Source organism: Salmo trutta, chromosome 14, assembly GCF_901001165.1.
Source record: "Salmo trutta chromosome 14, fSalTru1.1, whole genome shotgun sequence".
In the NCBI taxonomy this organism is placed as follows: Eukaryota; Metazoa; Chordata; class Actinopteri; order Salmoniformes; family Salmonidae; genus Salmo; species Salmo trutta.
The window spans coordinates 26222136-26248493 of NC_042970.1; the positions used below are offsets into that span (position 1 = coordinate 26222136).

General features: G+C 41.3%; 1 protein-coding gene across 7 annotated transcripts in view; it reads left to right on the top strand.

Annotated features, from left to right (window-relative positions):
- Window positions 1-26358, top strand: part of LOC115207684 (rap1 GTPase-activating protein 1) — a 144195-nt gene that overhangs the window by 40607 nt on the left and 77230 nt on the right. For 5 of the 7 annotated variants that reach the window (XM_029775046.1, XM_029775044.1, XM_029775047.1 and 2 more), the window contains exon 1: window positions 24736-24785. The exons of 1 other annotated variant lie outside the window; for it this stretch is intronic. In XM_029775046.1, coding sequence (XP_029630906.1) covers window positions 24742-24785 — 44 coding nt within the window. In that variant the 5' untranslated portion in view covers window positions 24736-24741. Of the gene's footprint in view, window positions 1-7865; window positions 7913-24735; window positions 24786-26358 lie in introns of those variants that run through there. One more of the 7 variants, XM_029775050.1, reaches the window with a different exon arrangement.

Consider the following 26358-nt stretch of genomic DNA (forward strand, 5'->3'; position numbering starts at 1 on the left):
AGTGGATTCGGCTATTTCAGCCACACCTGTTGCTAACAGGTATTTAAAAATCGAGCACACAGCCATGCAATCTCCATAGACAAACATTGGCAGTAGAATGGCCCATACTGAATAAAAAATATGACAAATTGGGGTGGATATGTGGTTGGCTGTAACTCTAAGCAGTTTGCCATCAAGATGATCTGTTTCTGGTGACTTATCATCAGAAAGAGAAAACAGCATCCTTTCAACCTCTCCTTTTTCTACTTGGTAAAACTCTAACTTGCAATGCCTCTCATTCATGATTCAGCCTTTTATAAGTGTATATGACAGAGAGCCATCAGTTGGACTCATGGCATTTCTCAACTTGTCCACTTTGCACGTCAAAATATTGATTTAAGTAATTTGCAATGTCACGTGGTTTCATAATAAAAATACGCTCTGATTTAACAAAAGAGGCATCTTACCCATTATGAAATTCAAAGTTCTCCATAGTTTTTTCCCATCACCCTGGACTTAATCGATTTTGTGCTGATTGTCCTTGGTCTCCCCCTCCAGCTTCTCATTGCCAAGGAGTAAATGAGTGCAGCTAGCCCAGACCTCCATCCTGATAAGAGACAAACTAATTACCTACATTATTATTTCCCACTAATTACATATAGGCTGACAGATTACAGGATAACTGATGATGGTGGTATATTCATAATAATAGTTGTCTGAGTACATTATTTATTACTTGTTCAACACCTGACTGTCTGTTTTAAATACAGCATAATAAGATCCAATAAACTCAACTCTGCAGCAAATACACTGAGTGTACAAAACATTGGGAACACCTTCCTAATATTGAGTTGCACCCCCCTTTGCCCTTGGAACAGCCTCAATTCATCGGGGCATGGACTACAAGGTGCGGAAAGTGTTCCACAGGGATGCTGGCCCATGTTGACTCCAATGCTCCCCACAGTTGTGTCAAGTTGGCTGAATGTCCTTTGCGTGGTGGACCATTCTTGATACATACGGGAAACGGTTGAGCGTGAAAAACCCAGCAGCATTGCGGTTCTTGACACACTCAAACCGGTGTGCCTGGCACCTGCTACCATACCCTGTTCAAAGGCACTTAAATCTTTTGTCTTGCCCATTCACCCTCGGAAAGGCACACACACACAATGTCCAACCATCCATGAGAAACAGATGTACTATCTCGATTAAGGAAGCTAAATCAAGCTACTGTAAGCGCTATATCTGACTGGTGATCCTTCTAAATGTTGGAAAACAGTAAATGCACTGAAGGGTACAAGTTCTTCTTTTTCCCTGCATAAGCAAGTTCTGTAGGGCTCTGGCATCATAACTGAGAAGAATGGGATAAGTGATGCTTTTAGTCATCATTTTATCTCGGCAGGCTTTTTATTCAAGTGAAACTGGTTTAATTGACCCTGGTCAATCAATCGACTGCTCTTTCCTGTGACAGCCTCTAGCTGACTCGACGGTTAACCTGTCAACTTCTAGTGAATCTTTGTTTTCATTTCAACAATTTACTATATGTGATGTGCTTGATGCCTTGCTTAAGATTTATGTTTAAAAAAATGACTGGGGCTGATATTCTGGATCCAGCTCTCTGCCCCCCTGATTTGCTGAATCATTAACCCATATTTTTTACCTGACAATTATATTTGGTACTATCCCCAAGGTTTGGAAGGCGGCCCATGTACTCCTACTTCAGAAAGGTGGTGACCTAAATAATTATCGCCCGATTTCTACATTTCTTGCCTAGCTAAAATATTAGAATCCTTGATTAATTCTCAGCTAAGATCTTATCTTTGAAAGGTATTCTAAATCAGTCGGGTGTTAGATCAGGTCATAGCACTATCTCTGCTGCATCCCTATTTATAAATGATGTGGTTAACTTTATGGATAAAAGGCAACATTGTGCTGCACTCTTCATTGACCTGTCAAAGGCTTTTGATCACTCTGCTAATTCAAAGTCTTTTCTCAATTGGCCTAGAACAGGCTGCATGTAACTGGTTTAAAAATGATTTGACAGAACTCAATGTGTGTCTACTGATGGTGTTAAATCCGATTTCCTGGATATTATGAAAGGTGTCCCGCCGGGGTCGATTCTGGGTCCTGTACTTTTTACTGTTTACATTAACAATATTGACTATTTTTTTTACCTGCATTTGTATGCCGATGATGCTGTTGTGTATGATATTGCTCCCACAGTTGACCAGGCTCTATCTGAACTACAATCTGCCTTCATTGTATTACAGAAAAACTTTGACCTGAAATGTGTATTGAATGCAGTTTAAACTAGGTATATGTTGTTCTCTAGAGTGCATAAAAATAACTCTGATTTAAGCATATGTCATTTGGATTGTGTCCATATTGATCGTGTCCCTGCTTACAAATATCTTGGCATCTGGATAGATGAAAAGCTGTCCTTTAAAAAGCATATTGATGAGTTAAGAAGCTATGGAAATAAATAGGTCCTGCCTCTCGCTAAATAGTAGAAAGCAGATTATTCAGTCGACATTCCTACCGGTCCTAGACTATGGCGACATCATCTATATGAACGCAGCTGCCAATTCATTTAAGCCATTGGATGCAGTTTATCACGTAGGTTGATACATTGCATCATGTAGCACTAATTCCAAAAAGTTTTGGGACACTGTAAAGTCCATGGAGAATAAGAGCACCTCCTCCCAGCTGCCCACTGCACTGAGGCTAGGAAACACTGTCACTACCGATAAATCTACAATAATCAATAATTTCAATAAACATTTTTCTACAGCTGACCATGCTTTCCACCTGGCTACCCCTACCCTGGCCAACAGCTCTGCACCCCCTGCAGCAAACTTGCCCAAGCCCCCCCCCCCCCGCTTCTCCTTCACTCAAATCCAGACAGCTGATGTTCTGAAAGAGCTGCAAAATCTGGATCCCTACAAATCAGCTGGGCTAGATAATCTGGACCCTCTCTTTCTAAAACTATCCGCCCAAATTGTTGTAAACCATATTACTAGCCTGTTCAACCTCTCTTTCGTATCGTCTGAGATCCCCAAAGATTGGAAAGCTGCCGCGGTCATCCCCCTCTTCAAAGGGGGAGACACTCTAGACCCAAACTGTTATAGACCTATAATCCATCCTGCCCTGCCTTTCTAAAATCTTTGAAAGTCAAGTTAACAAACAGATCACTGACCATTTCGAATTCCACCGTACCTTCTCCGCTATGCAATCTGGTTTCAGAGCTGGTCATGGGTGCACCTCAGCCACACTCAAGGTCCTAAATGATATCATAACCGCCATCGATAAAAGACAGTACTGTGAAACCGTCTTCATCGACCTGGCCAAGGCTTTCGACTCTGTCAATCACCGCATTCTTATCGGCAGACTCAATAGCCTTGGTTTCGCAAATTATTGCCTCGCCTGGTTCACCAACTACTTCTCAGATAGAGTTCAGTGTGTCAAATCGGAGGGCCTGTTGTCCGGACCTCTGACAGTCTCTATGGGGGTGCCACAGGGTTCAATTCTTGGGCCGACTCTTTTCTATGTATATATCAATGATTGGGCCGACTCAATTCTTGGGCCGACTCTTTTCTATGTATATATCAATGATATCAATGATGTTGCTCTTGCTGCTGGTGATTCTCTGATCCACCTCTACGACACCATTCTGTATACATCTGGCCCTTCTTTGGACACTGTGTTAACTAACCTCCAGATGAGCTTCAATGCCATACAACACTCCTTCCATGGCCTCCAACTGCTTTTAAATGCTAGTAAAACTAAATGCTAGTAAAACCCGCCCTCCCGACTAGCATCACTACTCTGGACGGTTCTGACCTAGAATATCTGGACAACTACAAATACCTAGCTGTCTGGTTAGACTGTAAACTCTCCTTCAAGACTCACATTAAGCATCTCCAATCCAAAATTAAATCTAGAATCGCTTCCTATTTTGCATCAAAGCCTCCTTCACTCATGCTGCCAAACATACCCTCGTAAAACTGACTATCCTACCAATCCTCGACCTCGGCGATATCATTTACCAAATAGCCTCCAACACTCTGCTCAGTAAATTGGATGTAGTCTATCACAGTCCCATCCGTTTTGTCACCAAAGCCCCATATACTACCCACCACTGCGACCTGTATGTTCTCGTTTGCTGGCCCTCGCTACATATTCTTCGCCAAACCCACTGGCTCCAGGTCATCTATAAGTCTTTGCTAGGTAAAGCCCTGCCTTATCTCAGCTCACCGGTCACCATAGCAACACCCACCCGTAGCACGCGATCCAGCATGTATATTTCACTGGTCATCCCCAAATCCAACACTTCCTTTGGCCGCCTTTCCTTCCAGTTCTCTGTTGCCAATGACTGGAACGAATTGCAAAAAAAAAATCACTGAAGCTGGAGACTTTTATCTCCCTCTCTAACTTTAACCTGTTGAGGACAGACGTTCCGCTAGCGGAACCCCATTCCGCCAGCGGGACACCTAGCCAACAGCCAATGGGATAGCAGGACGCGAAATACAAAACATCAAAAATCTCATTCTCAAACATACGACTATTTTACACCATTTTAAAGATATACTTCTCCTTAATGCAACCACATTGTCCGATTTCAAAAAGGCTTTACAGCGAAAGCAAAACATTAGATTATGTTAGCACACCACCTAAACAAGAAAAGCCACACAGCCATTTTCCTAGCAAGGAGAGGCGTCACAAAAACCAGAAATACAGCTAAAATTAAGCACTAACCTTTGACGATCTTCATCAGATGACACTCCTAGGACATTATGTTACACAATACATGTATGTTTTGTTCGATAAAGTTCATATTTATATCCAAAAACATCATTTTACATTGGCGCGTGATGTTCAGAAAATGTTTGCCTCCCAATACTACCGGTGAATGTGCACATTAATTTACAGAAATACTCATCATAAACGTTGACAAAATATATAACAATTATTTTAAGAATTATAGATATACTACTCCTTAATGCAACCGCTGTGTCAGATTTTAAAATAGCTTTTCGGCGAAAGCACATTGTTCAATATTCTGAGTACAGAACTCAGCCATCAATGCAAGCTATACAGCTACCCGTCAAGTCATGGCATCAATAAAACTCTAAATTAGTGTTATAAATCTTTCCTTACCTTTGCTGATCTTCGGCGGAATGCACTCGCAGTTCTCCCACTTCCACAAGAAATGTTAATTTGTTCGATAAAGTCCATAATTTATGTCCAAATACCTCCGTTTTGTTGGCGCGTCCAGAACACTATTCCAAAGGCACGAGGAGGGGGCGCAAATCAATAGACGAAAAGCTCAAAAGTTCCATTACTGTTTGTAGAAACATGTCAAACGATGTTTACAATCAATCCTTAGGGTGTTTTTAACATAAAAAGTCGATAATATTCCAACCGGACAATAGAGTATTCATTACAGAAGAACGCGCATGAAGTAACTACATGACCTCAGACAGTTCACTGCTTGAACCGGCTGTTATTCCCTCAAATGTCACCATAAAAGCCTCTAACAACTTTCTAAAGACTGTTGACATCTAGTGGAAGCCTTAGGAAGTGCACAATGACCCCACAGACACTGTAGTTTCAATAGGCAATGGTTTGAAAGACTACAAGTGTCAGATCTCCCACTTCCTGGTTGGATTTTTCTCAGGTTTTTGCCTGCCATATGAGTTCTGTTATACTCACAGACATCATTCAAACAGTTTTAGAAACTTCAGAGTGTTTTCTATCCAAATCTACAAATAATATGCAAATATTTGACTCTGGGCCCGAGTATTAGGCAGTTTACTCTGGGCATGCTTTTCATCCGGCCGTGATAATACTGCCCCCTATACCTTAACAGGTTTTAAGCATCAGCTATCAGAGCAGCCTACCGATCACTGTACCTGTACGCAGCCTATCTGTAAATAGCACACCCAACTACCTCATCCCCATATTGTTATCTTTTTGCTCTTTTGCACCCCAGTATCTCTACTTGCACATCATCATCTGCACAGCTATCACTCCAGATGTAATGCTACATTGTAATTATTTTGCCTCCATGGCCTATTTATTGCCTTATCTCCCTAATCTTCTACATTTGCACACACTGTACATAGATTTTTCTATTGTGTTATTGACTGTACTTTTGTTTATGTGTGAGTCTGTTGTTTTTGTCGCATTGCTTTGCTTTATCTTGGCCAGGTCTTAGTTGTAAATGAGAACTTGTTTTCAACTGGCCTACCTGGTTAAATAAAGGTGAAATTAAAATAAATAAACAAACATCGCCTTATTTTCATTTATAAAGCCCTTGCACAAAAGACCCACTGTACCTAACATCTTTACTAAACTAGACATACGATTTACCATGCCCGGTCTCAGGGATTGCTAACTCTGGAAATTCCTTTGGTCTCGGAGTTAGATAAATCAGCTTTTACTTTTCTTGCACCTTATTGTGGAACAATCTTCAATATTATCAAGGTTCAGGAGAAGACCGAGATGCAGACAGTTAGAAGTAACAAAAGTTTTACAAAAACAGGGGGTAGGCAAACGACAGGTCAAGGGCAGGCAGAGGTCAGTAATCCATAGCAGAGTCCGAAAGGTTTGAACAGCAGGCAGGCAGAGGTCAGTAATCAAGGTCAGTGTCACAAAGTACAGAACTGCATGCAGGCTCAGGGCAGGCAGAATGGTCAAAATCAGGGACTAGAGGAGAAACAGGAGTACCCACTAGTAGGCTAGGCAAGACAAACTGGGGACAGACAAACAGAGAACACAGGAATAAATACACTGGAGATAATGGGGAAGATGGGAAACACCTAGAGGGGGGTGGAGACAAGCACAAAGACAGGTGAAACAGATCAGGGTGCGACAAAAATGTTCTTAAATCTGTTGTTTTGGTGCCAATTTTTGGCAATTCAGAAAGCTAATTGAGGACCTCATTACTGATAAATGTGTTTGTTTTTTATGACCATGTTTTTCTTTCTTGCATTTTTTTATTTCAATTTTGATTTGTGTATTTTCTGTAATTTATGTAATTCAGGGCTCAACTGTAAAAGTGACATTGGTATCAGTATGACTTCCTGATAAAATAAAGGTTAAAAAAATGCCTAAATTGTCTCAAATCCTTCTTTTACCTGATTTGATTTAGATTTGACTAGTCTCAACTGTGTCTGCATTATCGAAGTACAGCTCAATTTACAGACTGCATACAGTAGCTTTAAGTCTTTCTCACAGGTGTGAAACAGACCTTAGGAGCCCATGATACGATATGGATGGGAATCCATTTTTTTTTTTCTGGATTTTTTTTTTTTTTAAGAATTAGAATCTTCAAAGGCTCCAGAGACTGAAAGGCATACTAGTTTTCATGGCTTGGCTTGTACATCACCCCAGAGCCTATGCAGATACACACAATGTAGCCTATATAATGTACATATAGATTTTGTTTTTACATGCTACAGTATATTAATTATGTGGACATTTTCATGCACAGTGTGTTTGACTATTTATGTTGCCTTCCATATCAAGTATCCGGGCCCAATGTGAGAATTGTCATGGTGGCTTTGCTCTGGCATTAACTTGTGATGTTGACTGCCCATGTGCATTCCCATTAACACACACAATGGAACCACCTGATACTTTTCCCAGCACTTTAGGAATAATTTATTTTCATAATGCAAACAGCTGACAGTTCAATTCAGTTTACTTGTGTAGAAACATGGCATTAGAAGCACTATGCTGTTTAGTGTGTAGTCAACCAATTATTTTAGGCAAGGTAAAATTATTCCGACACTGATGATGCTGATAGTGGAATACACCAAATCCTGAAATGGGCCCATCACAATAAGGTGTTAATTAAGATGTTTACATTTCTTTGTGATTTAAAGGTATTTTCCGGGAATCAGGAAGAGGAGAATACACAGACATTAAACAGGTAAGACAATGAACATGTTATCACACTGTTTAACTTCTGACAGTATTGAGAGAGAAATTAAATCAAGCTGTTTGTTGAACATGTGCTGTGTTTGTTTGGTGACCTGACAGACACTTTTGGGGTTGTCAGTTTTGTCTGTTGGCCATGAACAGGCAGGCACACTTGCTGCTCTATTTCCTGCTCTTGATGTGAGCGGCAGAAGCGGCAGTGAGGATGGCTCAAGGTTATGTCCTGTGGCGTTTGAAATGGGGCTGGCCAGTCTGGTGACTCCATGGGCTCAGATTATTGCCCCAGCATGGAGGCAGCAGCAGGAGGAGTATGCATGGCTTTAGTCCCTGCTGTCTGTCACGCGTCTCAGTACTGAATCCATTTGTAGAGGGATGGATAGTTGTGTTTTGATGTGAGTGTTTCATTTGTCCAGAGGCAGCAGGCGCTTTGCCTGTGTGATGTACTATAATGCCTCCTGTATTTTCAACTGCAATGAGTACACTGACCTGCCATGCCTGTCTTCTCAGGAGTTTTAGAGAATGGGCTATACTCAGAACTCCAACCAGGCTGTATGATTGTTCTATTTATAGGAGAAATAGGTCTTCAGTTTCCCTGCCCAGCTAAAAATTCTAGGGAAGAGAGAACATTTTTATAATGTTACCCGTAATGTTTGAGCGTCGAGTTTTCCATTAGCTAGGGGAACGAACATTCTATCTATGTTAGCAGAAATCGGGTAACCTTTTTTTTAGCATATTTTGGTGTTAAAGTTCGCCCACATTCTCTTACGGTTGTGTTCTCACAATATACAATATGTTCTGGACATGTTTCATTACACATCACGCCTTGTTACAGTTGCTAAGCCCGCCAAGGCCCTAATTGGTGAACCATTGATCCATTTACAGCTTTTTTGTCCGTTGGCAAGGTTAGGGACACACACACACACTCTGCTTTTAATTGACATATTTGACACACATTGTTACATTGTGCGTGTTCATTTATACAGTATTTATTATTCAGGATGTCCTTACCTGGGATGAGAACACACAACCTCTTGGTTCACGGCATTCAGACTTTCCTACTGCGCCAATATGTTTGTGTCAGTAATCAGTTAGTTTGACTATTCTCTTATTATTTACTAATTTCAACAATTTAAGGGCTTTGTTTATAGTTGTATGATGTTGGTAGGGCATATTAACCTGTTTTAATGATACTCCTGACTCACTATAATCAATAAAAATAAATTCTTGAGTGTACTTTTTCTCCCCAATTGGTAGTTACAGTCTTGTCCCATTACTGCAGCTCCCATACAGACTCGGGAGGGGCCAAGGTCGAGAGCCATGCGTCCTCTGAAACATGACCCTGCCAAGTCATACTGCTTGTTGACACACTGCTCGCTTAACCCGGAAGCCAGCCGCACACCAATGTGTCGGAGGAAACACAGTACATTTGGCGACCGAAGTCAGCGTGCATGCACCCGGCCTGCCACAAGGAGTAGCTAGAGCCAGCCAAGCCCTCCCCTAACCCGGACAACGCTGGGCCATTTGTGCTCCGGCCAGTCACAGCCCGGGATCAGCGACACAGCCCGGGATCAAACCCAGATATGTAGTGATGCCTCTAGCATTTGAATGCAGTGCCTTAGACCGCTGCGCCACTCGGGAGGCGAGTGTACTTTTAACAGAGTTGAGATTTACTTCAAAGTGCATTCACCCTATTGCTTATACCTATCAAGTTGTTTCAGATCTAAGTGCCTAGGGAGGAAGGGTTAGGTTTTCTTCTGGACAGGGCCTAACTATACTGGCCTAATAAGCACATGCCAAAGAGATATCCCTTATTGAGACAGTTGTTAGGGCGTTCGTCATTTGTGCTTGTGGCCTGGGTTCGAGACACGCTAGGGGAGTCACCCTACTCTCACATTCTTAGCAATATACACTATATATACAAAAGTATGTGAACAGCCCTTCAAATTAGTGGATTTGGCAATTTCAGCTACACCTGTTGCTAAAATCAAGTCAGTTGTCAAGTTTCTGCCCTGCTAGAGTCAACTGTAAGTGCTGTTATTGTGAAGTGAAAACGTCTATGAGCAACAATGGCTCAGCCGCGAAGTGGTAGGCCACACAAGCTCACAGAACGGGACCTCCGAGGGCTGAAGTGCGTAGCGTTTAAAAATCATCTGTCCTCGGTTGCAACACTCACTACCGAGTTCCAAATTGCCTCTGGAAGTAACGTCACCACAATAACTGCTCGTAGTTAGGCCTTGTCCAGAAGAATACCTAACCCTTCCGCCCTAAGCACTTGTGTAGATCTGAAACAACTTGATAGGTATAAGCATTAGGGTGAATGCACTTCGAAGTAAATCTGAGCTCTGTTAAAATTACACTTGCCTCCCGAGTGGCGCAGCAGTCGAATGCACTGCATTCCAGTGCTAGAGGCGTCACTACAGATCCGTGTTCGATCCCGGGCTGTGTTGCAATGAACTGGCAGCTTCATTAAATAGTACCCGCAAAACACCAGTCTCAATGTCAACAGTGAAGAGGTGACTCTGGGATGCTGGCCTTCTAGGCAGAGTTCCCCTGTCCAGTGTCTGTGTACTTTTGCCCATCTTAATCTTTTATTTGGCCAGTCTGAGATATGGCTTTTCCTTTGCAACTCTGCCTAGAATACCAGCATCCCGGAATCACCTCTTCACTGCTGACGTTGAGACTGGTGTTTTGCGGATACTATTTAATGAAGCTGCCAATTGAGGACTTGTGAGATGTCTGTTTCTCAAACTAGACACTCTAATGTACTTGTCCTTTTGCTCAGTTGTGCACCGTGGCCTCCCACTCCTCCCACTTCTATTCTGGTTAGAGCCCGTTTGTGCTGTTCTGTGAAGGGAGTAGTACACAGCGTTGTACGAGATCTTCAGTTTCTTGGCAATTTCTCGCATGGAATAGCCTTCATTTCTCAAAACAAGAATAGACTGACAAGTTTCGGAAGAAAGTACTTTGTTTCTGGCCATTTTGAGCCTGTAATCGAACCCACAAAAATGCTGATGCTCCAGATACTCAACTAGTCTAAAGAAGGACAGTTTTTAATCAGCACAACAGTTTTCAGCTGTGCTAACATAATTGCAAAAGGGTTTTCTAATGATCAATTAGCCTTTTAAAACTTCTTCATCAGACTAGGCTCTATCTTTCTCAATTACCGCCTGACTGACGTGCCCAAAGTAAACTGCCTGTTGCTCAGACCCTGAAGCCAGGATATGCATATAATTGGTACCATTGGAAAGAAAACACTCTGACGTTTATTGAAATGTTAACATAATGTAGGAGACTATAACACAATAGATATGGTAGGAGAAAATCCAAAGAAAAACCAACCGGAATTTTAAAACATTTGAGAGCCCATGCTCTTCCAATGGAACATGCTTCTTTCCGTATGAAATATTATAGTTTAAGTACATTTTAGGGTATCTGAGGATTAAATAGAAACACATTTTGACTTGTTTTAACAAAGTTTTGCGGTAGCTTTTTGGATTCATTTCTCTGCATGTTGAACAACTCAATTACTTACTCAAATTGATGGCTCCAACTAAAGACTTTTTGGGATATAAAGAAGGATTTTATCTAACAACACTACATGTTGTAGCTGGGACCCTTTGGATGACAAATCAGAGGAAGATTTTCAAAAAGTAAGTCAATATTTAATCCCTATTTGTGAATTTATGAAACCTGTGCCAGTGGAAAAATATTTTGATGTGGGGCGCCGTCCTCAAACAATCGCATGGCATGCTTTCGCTGTAAAGCCTACTGTAAATTGGACAGTGCAGTTAGATTAACAATAATTTCATATTTTAACCTCTCTAGGGTAGGGGGCAGTATTTTCACATCCGGATAAAAAACGTACCCGATTTAATCTGGTTATTACTCCTGCGCAGAAACTAGAATATGCATATAATTGTTTGATTTGGATAAAAAACACCCTAAAGTTTCTAAAACTGTTTGAATGGCGTCTGTGAGTATAACAGAACTCATATGGCAGGCCAAAACCTGAGAGGATTCTATACAGGAAGTGCCCTCTCTGACCATTTCTTGGCCTTCTATACTCTCTTTATCGAAAACAGAGGATCTCTGCTGTAACGTGACATTTTCTAAGGCTCCCATAGGCTCTCAGAAGGCGCCAGAACGTTGAATGAAAACAGTAGCGCATTTGGATAGTGGTCGATCTGAGAACAATGAAACGGGGGCGCGCGTGCACGTGAAGAGTCCATTTTCTTCTTTGAGTCTTTGAACGAAAACGACGTCTCCCGGTCGGAATATTATTGCTATTTTACGCGAAAAATCGCATAAAAATTGAATTTAAACAGCGTTTGACATGCTTCGAAGTACGGTAATGGAATATTTTGAATTTTTTTGTCACGACATGCATCCGCGCGTCACCGTTCGGATAGTGTCTTGAACGCAAGAACAAAACAGAGGATATTTGAACATAACTATGGAACATAACTAGGGTCGGCGGGACGAAATCGTCCCACCTACGTAACAGCCAGTGGAATCCTGTGGCGCGTTATTCAAATACCTTAGAAATGCTATTACTTCAATTTCTCAAACATATGACTATTTTACACCATTTTAAAGACAAGACTCTCGTTAATCTAGCCACACTGTCCGATTTCAAAAAGGCTTTACAACGAAAGCAAAACATTAGATTATGTCAGCAGAGTACCCAGCCAGAAATAATCAGACACCCATTTTTCAAGCTAGCATATAATGTCACAAAAACCCAAACCACAGCTAAATGCAGCACTAACCTTTGATGATCTTCATCAGATGACACACCTAGGACATTATGTTATACAATGCATGCATGTTTTGTTCAATCAAGTTCATATTTATATCAAAAACCAGCTTTTTACATTAGCATGTGACGTTCAGAACTAGCATACCCCCGCAAACCTCCGGTGAATTTACAAAAAATGTACTAAATTACTCACGATAAACGTTCACAAAAAGCATAACAATTATTTTAAGAATTATAGATACAGAACTCCTCTATGCACTCGATATGTCCGATTTTAAAATAGCTTTTTGGTGAAAGCACATTTTGCAATATTCTGAGTAGATAGCCTGGCATCACAGGGCTAGCTATTTAGACACCCAGCAAGTTTAGCACTCACCAAAGTCAGATTTACTATAAGAAAAATGTTATTACCTTTGGTGTTCTTCGTCAGAATGCACTCCCAGGACTTCTACTTCAATAACAAATGTTGGTTTGGTCCCAAATAATCCATAGTTATATCCAAATATCCTCTGTTTTGTTTGTGCGTTCAAGACACTATCCGAATGGTAAAGAAGGGTGACGAGCACGACCCATTTCGTGACCAAAAAATTCTAAATATTCCATTACCGTACTTCGAAGCATGTCAACCGCTGTTAAAAATCAATTTTTATGCCATTTTTCTCGTAAAAAAGCGATAATATTCCGACCGGGAATCTGTGTTTAGGTTAAAAGACGAAAGAAAATAAAATTCATTCAGCTTTTTCCCGCCTTCTGAGAGCCTATGGGAGCCGTAGGAAGTGTCACGTTACAGCAAAGATCCTCAGTCTTCAATAAACAGAGTCAAGAAGCTCAAGGAATGGTCAGACAGGCTACTTTCTGTAAGGAATCTTCTCAGGTTTTTGCCTGCCATATGAGTTCTGTTATACTCACAGACACCATTCAAACAGTTTTAGAAACTTTAGGGTGTTTTCTATCCAAAGCCAATAATTATATGCATATTCTAGTTACTGGGCAGGAGTAGTAACCAGATTAAATCGGGTGCGTTTTTTATCCGACCGTGCAAATACTGCCCCCTATCCCCAACAGGTTAACTCCTTAGTCATATCTGTTTACTCACTTACTTATGGCGTGGCCTACTCCTGATATGAGCAAAACATTTCGCTTTTTCTGGGACGCTAAACCAGACAAAAAAAACATGCCTATCTCTATAATGAATATGAATTGGGTTGGTTGAGATTATTAAATATAAAAGCACTAAACCGCTCTCTAAAATCTTCACTTATTCAAAAGTTTTATTTGAACCCTAAATGGTTCTCAAGTAGATTACTAAGAAAAGCATTGTTTAAAAATGGCCTTTTTGCCTTTGTGCAGATTGCCATGTCTCATTTTCGATTAATTGAAAATGATACTTTTTTCAAAGTATCTCTCTTTTTCAAACAAGCATTGCAGAGCTGGCTACAATTTCAATTTCATCCCCCTGAAAAGATAGAATACATATTATGGCTGACCTCAAATGTGCTGGTTGATAAAATACCTGTATTTATGGGAAAGATGTTTGAATAAGGTATTTTGTTCTTAAATAATATTGTAAATTGGAATGGTAGAGTTATGTCCTTCATGGAGTTATCAGAATTGTACGAGAAGGTCTGCTCTTTCCAAGAGTACAACCAATTGATTACAGCATTACCCCAAAAATGGAGGAGGCAGGTAGCAGCGGGAGGAGGTAGGGAACTGGTCTGTCTGCCCAATATATAGGATCAAAACTGGCGGAGGAATAAAAATTAGCATAAATAGGAAAGTATACCAGTTTCATTTGAGGACCAGGATGTTGCCATACAGATTGCAAAATAGTTGGGAAGAGGTTTTTGATGTACCGATTCCATGGTACAGATGACTTTATATATAAAACAAATGCAAGATTCAAGACTTATAGAATTCTTGCCACCAACAAAATGTTGAATATTTGGGACATAAATCATCGAAGCTGCAGATTTTGTTGTGAGGATACAGAATCAATAGACCATTTATTTTGGTATTGCCCTCAGGTAGCCTGTTTCTGGTCTCCGGTTCAGGAATGGCTGAAAATGCATAGCATTGATCTAAAATTGACACCAAACTTGACCCTAAAAGTACGATCTTTGTCCTCATGTGCAGTTGCAAACCGTAGTCTGGCTTTTTTATGGCGGTTTTGGAGCAGAGGCTTCTTCCTTGCTGAGCGGCGTTTCAGGTTATGTCGATATAGGACTCGTTTTACTGTGAATATAGATACTTTTGTACCTGTTTCCTCCAGCATCTTCACAAGGTCCTTTGCTGTTGTTCTGGGATTGATTTGCACTTTTCGCACCAAAGTACGTTCATCTCTAGGAGACAGAACGTGTCTCCTTCCTGAGCGGTATGTCGGCTGTGTGGTCCCATGGTGTTTACACATGCGTACTATTGTTTGTACAGATGAACGTGGTACCTTCAGGCGTTTGGAAATTGCTCCCAAGGATGAACCTGACTTGTGGAGGTTTACAATTGATTTTCTGAGGTCTTGGCTGATTTCTTTTGATTTTCCCATGATGTCAAGCAAAGAGGCACTGAGTTTGAAGGTAGGCCTTGAAATACATCCACAGGTACAACTCCAATTGACTCCAATTGACTCAAATTATGTCAATTAGCCTATCAGAAGCTTCTAAAACCATGACATAATTTTCTGGAATTTTCCAAGCTGTTTAAAGGCACAGTCAACTTAGTGTATGTAAACCTCTGACCCACTGGAATTGTGATACAGTGAGTTATAAGTGAAATAATATGTCTGTAAACAATTGTTGGAAAAATGACTTGTGCCATGCACAAAGTAGATGTCCTAACTGACTTGCCAAAACTATAGTTGGTTAACAAGAAATTTGTGGAGTGGTTGAAAAACAAGTTTTAATGACTCCAACCTAAGTTTATGTAAACTTCAGACTTCAACTGTATACAGTTGGCATTGCTGATATGATTTTAGTTGCCCTTGATGTCCTTTGTTTTAAATGCATTGTTGTTTTCTGTTTTCTTCTGTCTTTTTCTTTTTTCTTTTGAGTTCATTCTCTTGGTTGTTGTTGCATTGGGGGGGTTCTTGGGGGTGGGGAATGGAATTAATTGTATTTTTTATTTAATTATTTTCTTCTTGGGGGGACTGTGGGAGGGGTATCAAATTGTTGAGGGACAGCTATTGGGGAACTGTGGGGGGGATCTTGGAGGGTTCGGGTTCACGTTTTTTGGCCTGGTGGGACATCTGTCAATGTACCCTTGAGCAGGTCATTGACCCTGGATGCTTCTGTGTGTCGCTCTGAATGGGAGTCTGTTGGATGACTGGTATGATGTAGTTGTGGAGCGGCTTCACTGCAAGTATATTGTATGTTTCGGATATTCAATAAAAAAAAATGTAAAAACATACAGTGCAGATAAATGATTCTAATTAATTATTTTACACTATCTTATCACAGCACTGGCAAACCATGGTTGACCAACTCCCTGACCATGTATATGGCTCTGGGTATAACCAACCTAGGACCAAGATTACAAATCATGGGCCTAATAGCAACTAGCCGGATTTCCATCAGAAAATATCGCCACAGAATATGGTTTATTAAATCAATCATACAAGACAACACTAATAATGCAGTTTCTAAAGCAACATATTAAAATTCCATTCCAATTATTGTGTTTTTGAAGGTGTGTAAAAAGCAGTTTTAGACAGTGGACTTATGAATTGATTCAATGTGATTATTCACCATTATGTAGCTCTTTTCTACCATACTAAAGGTTTAGGGAATATTATTACCAATGCTACGGTTTAGTTTGTTGTATCCAGCTGGTAGTAAAACCAGCACTGCTGTGTGATTTAAAAAAACAACAACATTTACTACAGCTTTAATGGGTCTTAGAAAAGTGTTCATGTCTCAAGGCACTACTTTACACTGCATTAAAACATCAAGCTCCATTCAAATAGCACTTAGCTTTTTGGTTTTCATTAGACCGTGGTAGAAATACCGCTCAATTATCAAGGGGCCAAATCACTGTGTGGATGAGTTGGATTTCTACAAGCTTAGATGCCATGAAGTCAAATCCAAACTCATATTTTACCCTCAGCATGTCCCAGTGCCTCAGGTCATCCATCATTCCCAACACACCCATGGTGATTGGGTTTGGTTTGGTGTGGACTGGGGGAGAGGCAGTTATTCATCCCTGAGCAGAATACTATTATGATTAAATGGGATGTTGCTGTTGACCCACACCTCTGTCACTCTGCTTTAGTCGCCCCCTCATTCTCCAACACTATTTATAGCTTTCACAGACACTGTCCTCCAATCCATTCCCTAATGATTTATACAGTACTATAGTGCCTTGCAAAAGTATTCATCCCCCTTGGTGTTTTTCCTATTTTGTTGAATTACAACCTGTCATTTAAATGGATTTTTATTTGGATTTCATGAAATGAACATACACAAAATAGTCTAAATTGGTGAAGTGAAATGAAAAAAACGACTTATTTCAACAACAAAAAAAGTGGTGTGTGCATATGTATTCACCTCTTTTGCTATAAAGCCGCTAAATAAGATCTGGTGCAAACAATTACCTTCAGAAGTCACATAATTACTTAAATAAAGTCCACCTGTCTGCAATCTAAGTGTCACATGATCTCTCACATGATCTCAGTATATATACACCTGTTCTGAAAAGCCCCAGAGTCTGCAACCCCAAGCAAGCGGCACCATGAAGACCAAGGAGCTCTCCAAACAGGTCAGGGACAAAGTTGTGGAGAAGTACAGATCAGGGTTGGGTTATTAAAAAAATATCCGAAACTTTGAACATCCCACGGAGCACCATTAAATCCATTATTAAAAAATAGTAAGAATATGGCACCACCACAAACCTGCCAAGAGAGGGCCGCCCACCAAAACTCACGGACCAGGCAAGGAGAGCTTTAATCAGAGAGGCAACAAATAGACCAAAGATAACCCTGAAGGAGCTGCAAACCTCCACAGCGGAGATTGGAGTATCTGTCTATAGGACCACTTTAAGCCGTGCACTCTACAGAGCTGGGTTATACGGAAGAGTGTCCAGAAAAAAGCCATAGCTTAAAGAAAAAAATAAGCAAACACGTTTGGTGTTTGCCAAAAGGCATGTGGGAGACTCTCCAAACATATGGAAGAAGGTTCTCTGGTCAGATGAGACTAAAATTTAGCTTTTTTGGCCATCAAGGAAAATGCTATGTCTGGCGCAAACCCAACACCTCACATCACCCAGAGAACACCATCCCCACAGTGAAGCGTGGTGGTGGCAGCATCATGCTGTGGGGATGTTTTTCATCGGCAGGGTCTGGGAAACCGGTCAGGATTGAAGGAATGATGGATGGCGCTAAATACAGGGAAATTATTGAGGGAAACCTGTTTCAGTCTTCCAGAGATTTGAGACTGAGACAGAGGTTCACCTTCCAGCAGGACAATGACCCAAAGCATACTGCTAAAGCAACACTTGAGTGGTTTAAGGGGAAACATTTAAATGTCTATGAATGGCCTAGTCAAAGCCCAGACCTCAATCCAATTGAGAATCTGTGGTATGACTTAAAGATTGCTGTACACCAGTGGAACCCATCCAACTTGAACGAGCTGGAGCAGTTTTGCCTTGAAGGATGGGCAAAATCCAAGTGGCTACATGTGCCAAGCTTATAGAGACATACCCCAAGAGACTTGCAGCTGTTATGCAAGCTTAAGTTTTTCATATATTTTTTTGTCTTATTTCTTGTTTGTTTCAAAATAAAACATATTTTGTATCTTCAAAGTGTGTAAATCAAATGATACAAACCCCCCAAAAATACATTTTAAATCCAGGTTGTAAGTCAACAAAATAGGAAAAATGCCAAGGGGGTGAATACTTTTACAAGCCACTGTATGTACTGTACTGTATAGTGAAAGGAAAACTGCTGTCAGAGTAATGGAGTGTGTGGGATTAATTTTTGGAAATAAGAACAAAGACAAATGTTTATGAAGTCAGCTTTCTGGGCCCGAGATGGAATTGTGCAGTATTACATTTCGTATGGATAGTGCATGTTTTTATGCCAACTTGTCTTTGCATTTTCAAGTGAGTTTGATGATCTATCTCTCTCATCGCCAGGACTCACTTGTTGAATATTCAGAGAATGTGGTCTGAAACGTAGTGGTTCATGATACTATCAGGAAATCTGTTGTTCTTCCCCTGAACAAGGCAGTTTATCCATTGTTCCTAGGCTGTCATTGTAAATAAGAATTTGTTCTTAACTGACTTGCCTAGTTAAATAAATGTTGCATGTCTTCAGATCATGTTTAAAGCAGTCATTGCCCATGTTTTACGGGTGTGTGAAGTGTGTTAGTGGTTATCTGGCTGTGATCTCCCTCAGGGGGGGATACAGGGATCACACTGCACACAGGGGCCATTCCCTTACAGTACTGTCCATACCCTCAGCAATACAGCTGGCATTGAAAAGCATCAGGTTCATGATCTGGAAAATACTCATAGATATTTCCTCCCACTAGACTAATGTGTGCTTATTTGAAATTGCTTGTGTTTGTGAATTAAAGAGTGAATGTGTACTGTATGTTTCCTTTACTCTACTCTGGCCCCTTACCAAGCTTGTGCTGCTGTCCATGGTGCTGAAACACACTCCAGCCGAAGAAACAATAGAGCCCATTGTTGAGCAAACCCCAAAGAGTGGCTTGTTGCCGGGAAACCACACCTGGCATTCATCCAAAAGCTCCCAGTGAGATCAGTCCTTTTGAAGCAGTAGTATTTTCAACCTCTCCTTTTCCATGTGGTCTGATTGCCACTATTGCTAGTATCCAGGGATTCAGTTGTGGATTTTGTGGAAGTTCTGTCGTTGATTGCTTTTTCATTATGATTTTCAAAATGTATATGATGCTGTTACAGTAGCTATGACCAACTCAAGGTTGTAAAAATATATTTTATTTATTAATGGTTGTGAGAGCTAGTAGGCAGGCCTGTGTTATTTTAATAAAGCAGTGTGATGAGACATCCCCACTCTGTCTGTCCCTCTCTGTGTCTGTCCCTCTCCTCTGGATAAATTAAAGTAGGTCTCAAATCTGTGTCCCTCCCAGTATGTGTCTGCATAGTCATTAACCCATGCCTTTGGTCTGTGGGTGCTCTCTTTCTAGTTGAGCTGAAAGATAAGTCAGCTTTGGTCTATTCTATCCCTCCTTCTCCACCTCTCTTTTGTTTCTCCTAGAGGCCTCTGCCTCTCAGTGTTCCACTCTGAAAATGTGTTGCATGTGGTGTAGATGTGTTGTCCTGTAGTGTGTACAGTATGTGGGTTGGTCCAGTTGAGACACACAGGCAGGCAGGGATTTTCTCCATGTCATTCAGCAGTGTTGCCATACTTCCACTGCTCTGCTGTCACATGCAAAGAATCCTAGCACGTCCCACAGGATTTGTGTCTTCATATATCTTCTTTATCTCCTCTCCTCTGCCTCCCTCCTCACAGTTGTAAATCTGATCAATAAAGGTGGGGAGAATAAAGGTGAATGAATCCTTATTTCCAACTACATTTTCCAGGCTTGAATTGTGCCTATGTAATAATAATTAGGTGGGCGCTTACATTTGTCCTATTTCACACATGTACAAGTGTGTGAATTGGAAATTCGTTTTTTGCATATCCCACTCCCCCTGAAACACGCTTGGAGAATGTGTCCACGGCTAGCCATTAACAGGGACCCTGTAGCAATTAGGGTTAAGTACCTGTAGCAGTTAGGGTCAAGTACCTTGCTCAAGGGCACATTGACAGATTGTTCACCTATTCGGCTCAGGGAATCAAACTAGCGACCTTTCGGGTTAATGGCCCAACGCTCTTAACCGCTAGGCTACCTGCCGCTCATGTGATATTCAACTCACACATACACTGAGCCTCTTCGTCATCCTTTTCTCCTCCTCGCACGTCAAAGTCAAGAATGTCCTTCTCTATCCAGCAGTAACCTCATTTTTAAAATCCCTCTACCATCTAAGTACATACAGTACCAACCCTTTTTATCTCTCTCTCTCTCGCTCTTTTCATCTCCCCTCTCACTTTCTCTTTCTTTCACTCATTCTTTCTTTCGCTCTCTCGCTCCACCTCTCTCTCTCTCTCGCCAACCCAATGATTTATGTGGTAATATGCATACTTTTCTCTAGCAGTCCCAGAGAAGACATTTGTGGAATTCACGACATTCAGTGGACTAGGCGATGCTGGACAATAATAGCCTTATTAAAAAAAGCAGTCTGTTTGATGACTGGGTTATAAAATGTCTGTATATTAATCAGTGTTTTGCAATTTGAGGCAGGCAGAATCTCATTTGTTACATTAATTTATGGAACACTGGCTTTCGCTGTATCCTTCCATAATTATAATACTCCTCTAATGAGTGTACAGGTCCTGGCTGGAATAAAAAATATATTATTTTAATATCATTTTAATCTCTGGCTTGGTTAGATAATGAATGGGAAAAGTTTTCTGGAGAGGTCTTTCCTCACCTTATTATTCTAATTCCCTTCTGTTGATATATTCTGGGTGTATAGGGGCCTCTGATACTGTAGCATCTGCAAATCCTCCTGAAGAAATTGATTGCGGTCTTGGAATTTCTCGAAAGATCCTTTTGTTCATACTCAAACAAAGAACTGTAGTTTGCAAATGACGCATCACACCATGCATGAAATTCAAACGTATCTGGCTCACACAGCTTTGCAAATAGCCCCTGATACGATCCACTCCATTGCACAACTGAAATGGAAAGTAGTTCCTCTTCTGATCAGGGGGGCGAGGGGGGGGGGGCCTCTAAGAGGACTGCATAAGTCCGCTACTCCTTGACTGTTATTGCTTTTCAATTTAGTATTGTTGTGATTTAGTAGATAGTATTAAACTTAAAGTAAAGGACTATAATAGTACAGGGTACACATTGCATGAATTCTGATTCAGACCAATCTAACCAAATAGAAAAAGTGCAATACACCATACAATATACATGCTTGGCTAACAGTATTTTTGACCCAACCCAAATTGATTAATCTCTTTTTCTTCCAAGGAAAGGGGCTCTCACACTCATGCTATCTCCCTGTCTGTGTCTTTGTCTCTTCCTCTTCCAATTTTTCCTCATTTAATTGGTGCTGAAGGCTTCTGACTGATTCATCAGGTGGGATGGGATGGTGGGCGATACTAGGTATACTGTGCCACAAAACAACAGTGTGGAAATGTGATATGTCAATCTGTGGTGGAGAGGGTGGAGAACACAAAGTACATCAAGGTAGAGGAAGAATCTGTTGGCAGACAATTACAAGGGAGGTTGTCACTTAAATGAATTCAATGAAAAGGAAATGGCAGCACAGGTTAGTGCTGCCTGTAACTTATGCTGTTGTACTTTTGAGTATTTAAGAAACAGCAAACTGGCGATAACAAATAGACAATGCAAGAAAATCCAGCAAGACAGGAGTTTCCCAACCATGATGTATGGCAAATCTTGGCTACATGATTTTTGTGTTTGATTGCACTCTGTGTCAATTATCAGTCCTTTGCAGGTTAGATGGGCAGAACCTTCAGATTCAGATTGTGTCAGGGGTGTAGTTGTGTGGACAGAGAGTATGTAATGGGTTGTTAGCCCTGCGGACCTCTATTGGATGAGGCATACTTTTTCATTTGAAGAAATAGTGCTGAGATAAATTATTAGTGATTGTCTATACAGTACGCTTTCTATGTGCTATTATGGTTCTGTAAGTCAAAGAAACATGAGCTGGCACACACCCAGTAAAATGATTTTGTGTGGAGGTGCTGACTAACAGCGAATAAACTACAAAAATAGAGTCGCACATAACCTGGTTCAAGTATTCATGACATTACCCTGAAGAAGGTACGGTGATGCTGAATTGTTGGTGATTTACCCAATAAATTACTGGGAGTTTATATATGGAGTGTGTGACTCTCTTTATTTTGATAGTTTATGGTTCTGCAAGTCACCTTTGTCAGATGATAGAGAAACATGTTATTGTATAGGCCTACCAACACTTACAAAAAAACCTGTGAAAAAACAGACGTCTCAGGGTGTACTCAACCCCATCTCTGAGGGCAGTCGCTCATTACTGTGCTGCCCTTGTTGCCGTCTGAGACCGTCTCAAAGTTGCGTCTGACCCACTTTAATCGGAGCACAAGCAGCACCGTGGCATTTTCAGACTGTTGGACAGACTAATTATGCTAACGTACCCTTCCCTTTTCACCTGCCCCACACACATTCCTCTGGGTATTTTTTCTTTTTTTGGGGCATTGGTCATCTCTGGAGGGGAAAAACAATAGTCAAAAGAATTCTTCAAAGTGCATTACCTTGTAACATTGACGAGGAGTTAGGAGACAGCAGTACAGATCCAGAGGATCCTGCTTTCATTCTGTTGGAGAAATTACATTTCAGTTGCTATGGCTATCACACACAGCGCCCAGACAGCATACTGTAGTTGGTTAGCTGGAACAAAGTGCAGGCTTGTCCTTAAGATTTCAGCTAGTTTGACTCAGTATACAGTATCGCTCAATACATTGCTTGTTCAAAACTAGACATGAAACATTATGCTCCCCCAGAGGAACATCATGGGATCTTTATCATTCATCTTGAAAATATGATCCATAAACCATTACGCTGGATAATCAGTTGCCAAATTAAAGAGGTTCCAACATGGCTAACTCTAATCCCACACAGAGCCTGGGTTTTCTTCATTTATGACCTCAGCCCATTTTATACAGAGATTACTGAAGTATGGAAGTGGAGTCGACATCCCATTCTTCTGTGGCCCAACAGAAGCGAAGGCACGTCCTACAGACATATCTGCTGTGGAGGTTGTCTGACCAATCTCCACTCAATGGCGAGAGCAAACGAGCGTCAGGCAGGCGAGCGGATGGGAGTGGAGGGGAGCAGACAGGTGCGGGCAGAACAGTCCTATGCTGTGCGTGTTTCTGATTTGATTAAGAGCCAACGTCTGGCCCCCGTTCATTCTGGCCTAATTGAATAAGAGGAGGTTCAATGGGCACCAGGGCACCCCAACACCACAGCTGATGGAAGGGGAACAGAGTAGGAGAGGTTGCTCTGTACTCCTGGACAGGACACTCCTGGAAAAGACGCTCTGACCACAGGACAGCGGGCAGGCTAGAGGGGAATCTACTTATATAGAGGGCAGAGCAGAGGAAGGGAGAGGAGGAATCTGTGGGGTGATCCATCCCTTTATCCTTGGTTGACCTTAGGACAGCAGATACTCCACCTGCACCACACCCTTAGCCAGCTTTCTGTACAATCCACATTTCTGTATGAGATGCAATGCTATTTGTTTGGGTTTGGCCTCCTTAACCTTTTAGTTTGCTGGGTTATTTTTATGTAGACTTGTCTAACTTGACTGTAGGGTAGGAAAAATTCATGGGATTCCAATATCCACAAGTTCATGTCATTTTCTTCCACTATTCAACCTGTCAGAGCCTTGAATCTGGCTGCTGCTACTAATGAATACAAATGTTTTCCCTTGTACAATATTAAGACTACTTGAGTAAAGGGCATATTCTATTGAACATATTGCATATTCTATTCTAGTGATAATACGACTGAGGTTTTAAGATGAAACAGGAAGTTACCTCTTTTTAGGATGGGAATTGAGGACGTGAGTTCTTTCTGAGAGCATAGAAATGAATTTAGTCTAAGTGAGGGAGAGAGGGGCACCTGCTCGTTACCAGGGAAACGGAATGGTTGGACGCACCTTTCTCTTAGTCTGAGGGAGATATGACGTACTGAGGGAGCGGAGGAGAGAAGTGAGGAGGAAAGGAAGAAAGGAGAGAGCGAGGTGGAGGGCAGTGATGTTTATTGACAGAAATGTAGTCTTGTAAAACACACAGCCTCTGTCAGCCTAAAGAGTTTAAAGAGTATAACTGGGAGAGGAGGTAAGGAGGGAGGGAGGGAGGGAGAGCGAGGGAAGGAGGGAGGGGAGAGGTATGAGTGCTCCCATTGCTCACTTGCTGTGAACTCCACTGATGTGGACATTCTCCCCAGAAAGCATCAGCAGCCCAAGCAAGTAGGATGTCACAGAGAAAGAGGAGCTTCACTTTCGGAGCCTATGGAGGGTAAGGATGAAAGCCATTTGGACAACAGATAACATTTACTTATGTGTGTCGCTCGGCAGGATAGAAATAGCCTTGGTGGGGGATAGTAATGGGGAGGGGTTACAGACAGCAATACCTGGTATGGAATTAACTCCATCACTGAAGAATTAGGCCTGAGATCTAATGAGATCACCTGGGGTATAATGCTTTAGATATTGAGCAGACTAGCAGTTGAGAGGAAGAAACCAAGGTCAGACAACAGTGTCTGCTCTGAACTACAGCTCGTTAACATCTATGATTAGCTCTGAACGTTACTGAAGTGGTTTCATAATGAGGTCAATGAAACAGGAGTTGAGTTGGAGATAGAAATAGAGGGGCAATGATGAAATATACTCCAACACACATTTACCACTGTGATCATTACCTCTTAAATTACAATAGCAATGTGTGTTGGAGAGTAATGTGTTTCATTTATGACCAACTAGTGAGTTTTATTGTTTTTATTCTCAGCACCGCAAAGTTAGGCATAGGGGGTGTGTGTATGTTTATTTGTTTGCCTGCGAGACAGAGGTTCATCATAGGTTTTAGGTTTGATTCAGGGTACTGTTAGATGCTGCTGGGAATGTGTTGCATTGATGAGGACGAGTTCAAGGGATGCTGTTAAACCGGTCTATATGGGGCCTCCCGAGTGGTGCTGCGGTCAAAGGCTTTGCATCGCATTCAAGACAAGACTGTAACTACCAATTGGGGAGAAAAGGGGTAAAAAAAGTACCCCAAAAATATATAAAAATAAATAAATAATGGTCTCTATATAGTGTACGGTCTCTGTGTAAAACACACATTGACAGATCTGTTACAATGAATTGTGTTATTGTGGTCGGTGGATGGCATATGAAGAGTTTAGCTAGATGTGCCTCACATCAATGCATTATAATGTTGTGAATGTTGGTTAGTGAGTTTTTACTGTAAATTACACACTTTAGCACAGCAATGATGTGCATTCAATGATGTATGATGTTGTGTAGACTAGCTGCATCGAAACCCCTTGGCACTGGAATAACTCTAACTTCCATCATTATGTTGCCGTGGCCTTGGGCACTGACAGCTACATGCAGGAAAACATTTCACTCATGAGACTCATAGTACAAACTCAGCCTTTGGCTGACCCTTAGGCACTGTGTGAATAGTACAGTACAGTGTGTGTGGAGTTCTATGGACACAGTTTGATTCAAAGTTGGATCGTCAAGACTGTTTTAACACAATCGCCCACCCTCCAGCCAAGCATCAACCAATTGTTCAGGCTCTAAATGCTGTGGTTGGCACTGTAGTGAATTCCATCGATAGAGTGAGATTCTTAGATATTTTTGTGCATCAGGTTTACACAGCTACAGAAGTGGGGGAGGAACCACCATGCATGTGTACACACACACAGAGACACGCACACACACACACCCACCCACCCACACACACACACACACACACACACACAATCTCTGAGTATTGGAGCACATTAGATAGTCCCACTGACCGCCATCTGCACTCTGAGAAATGGAGCTTGTCCCCCTGTTAATGGAGATTTTATTCCTCTAATTTT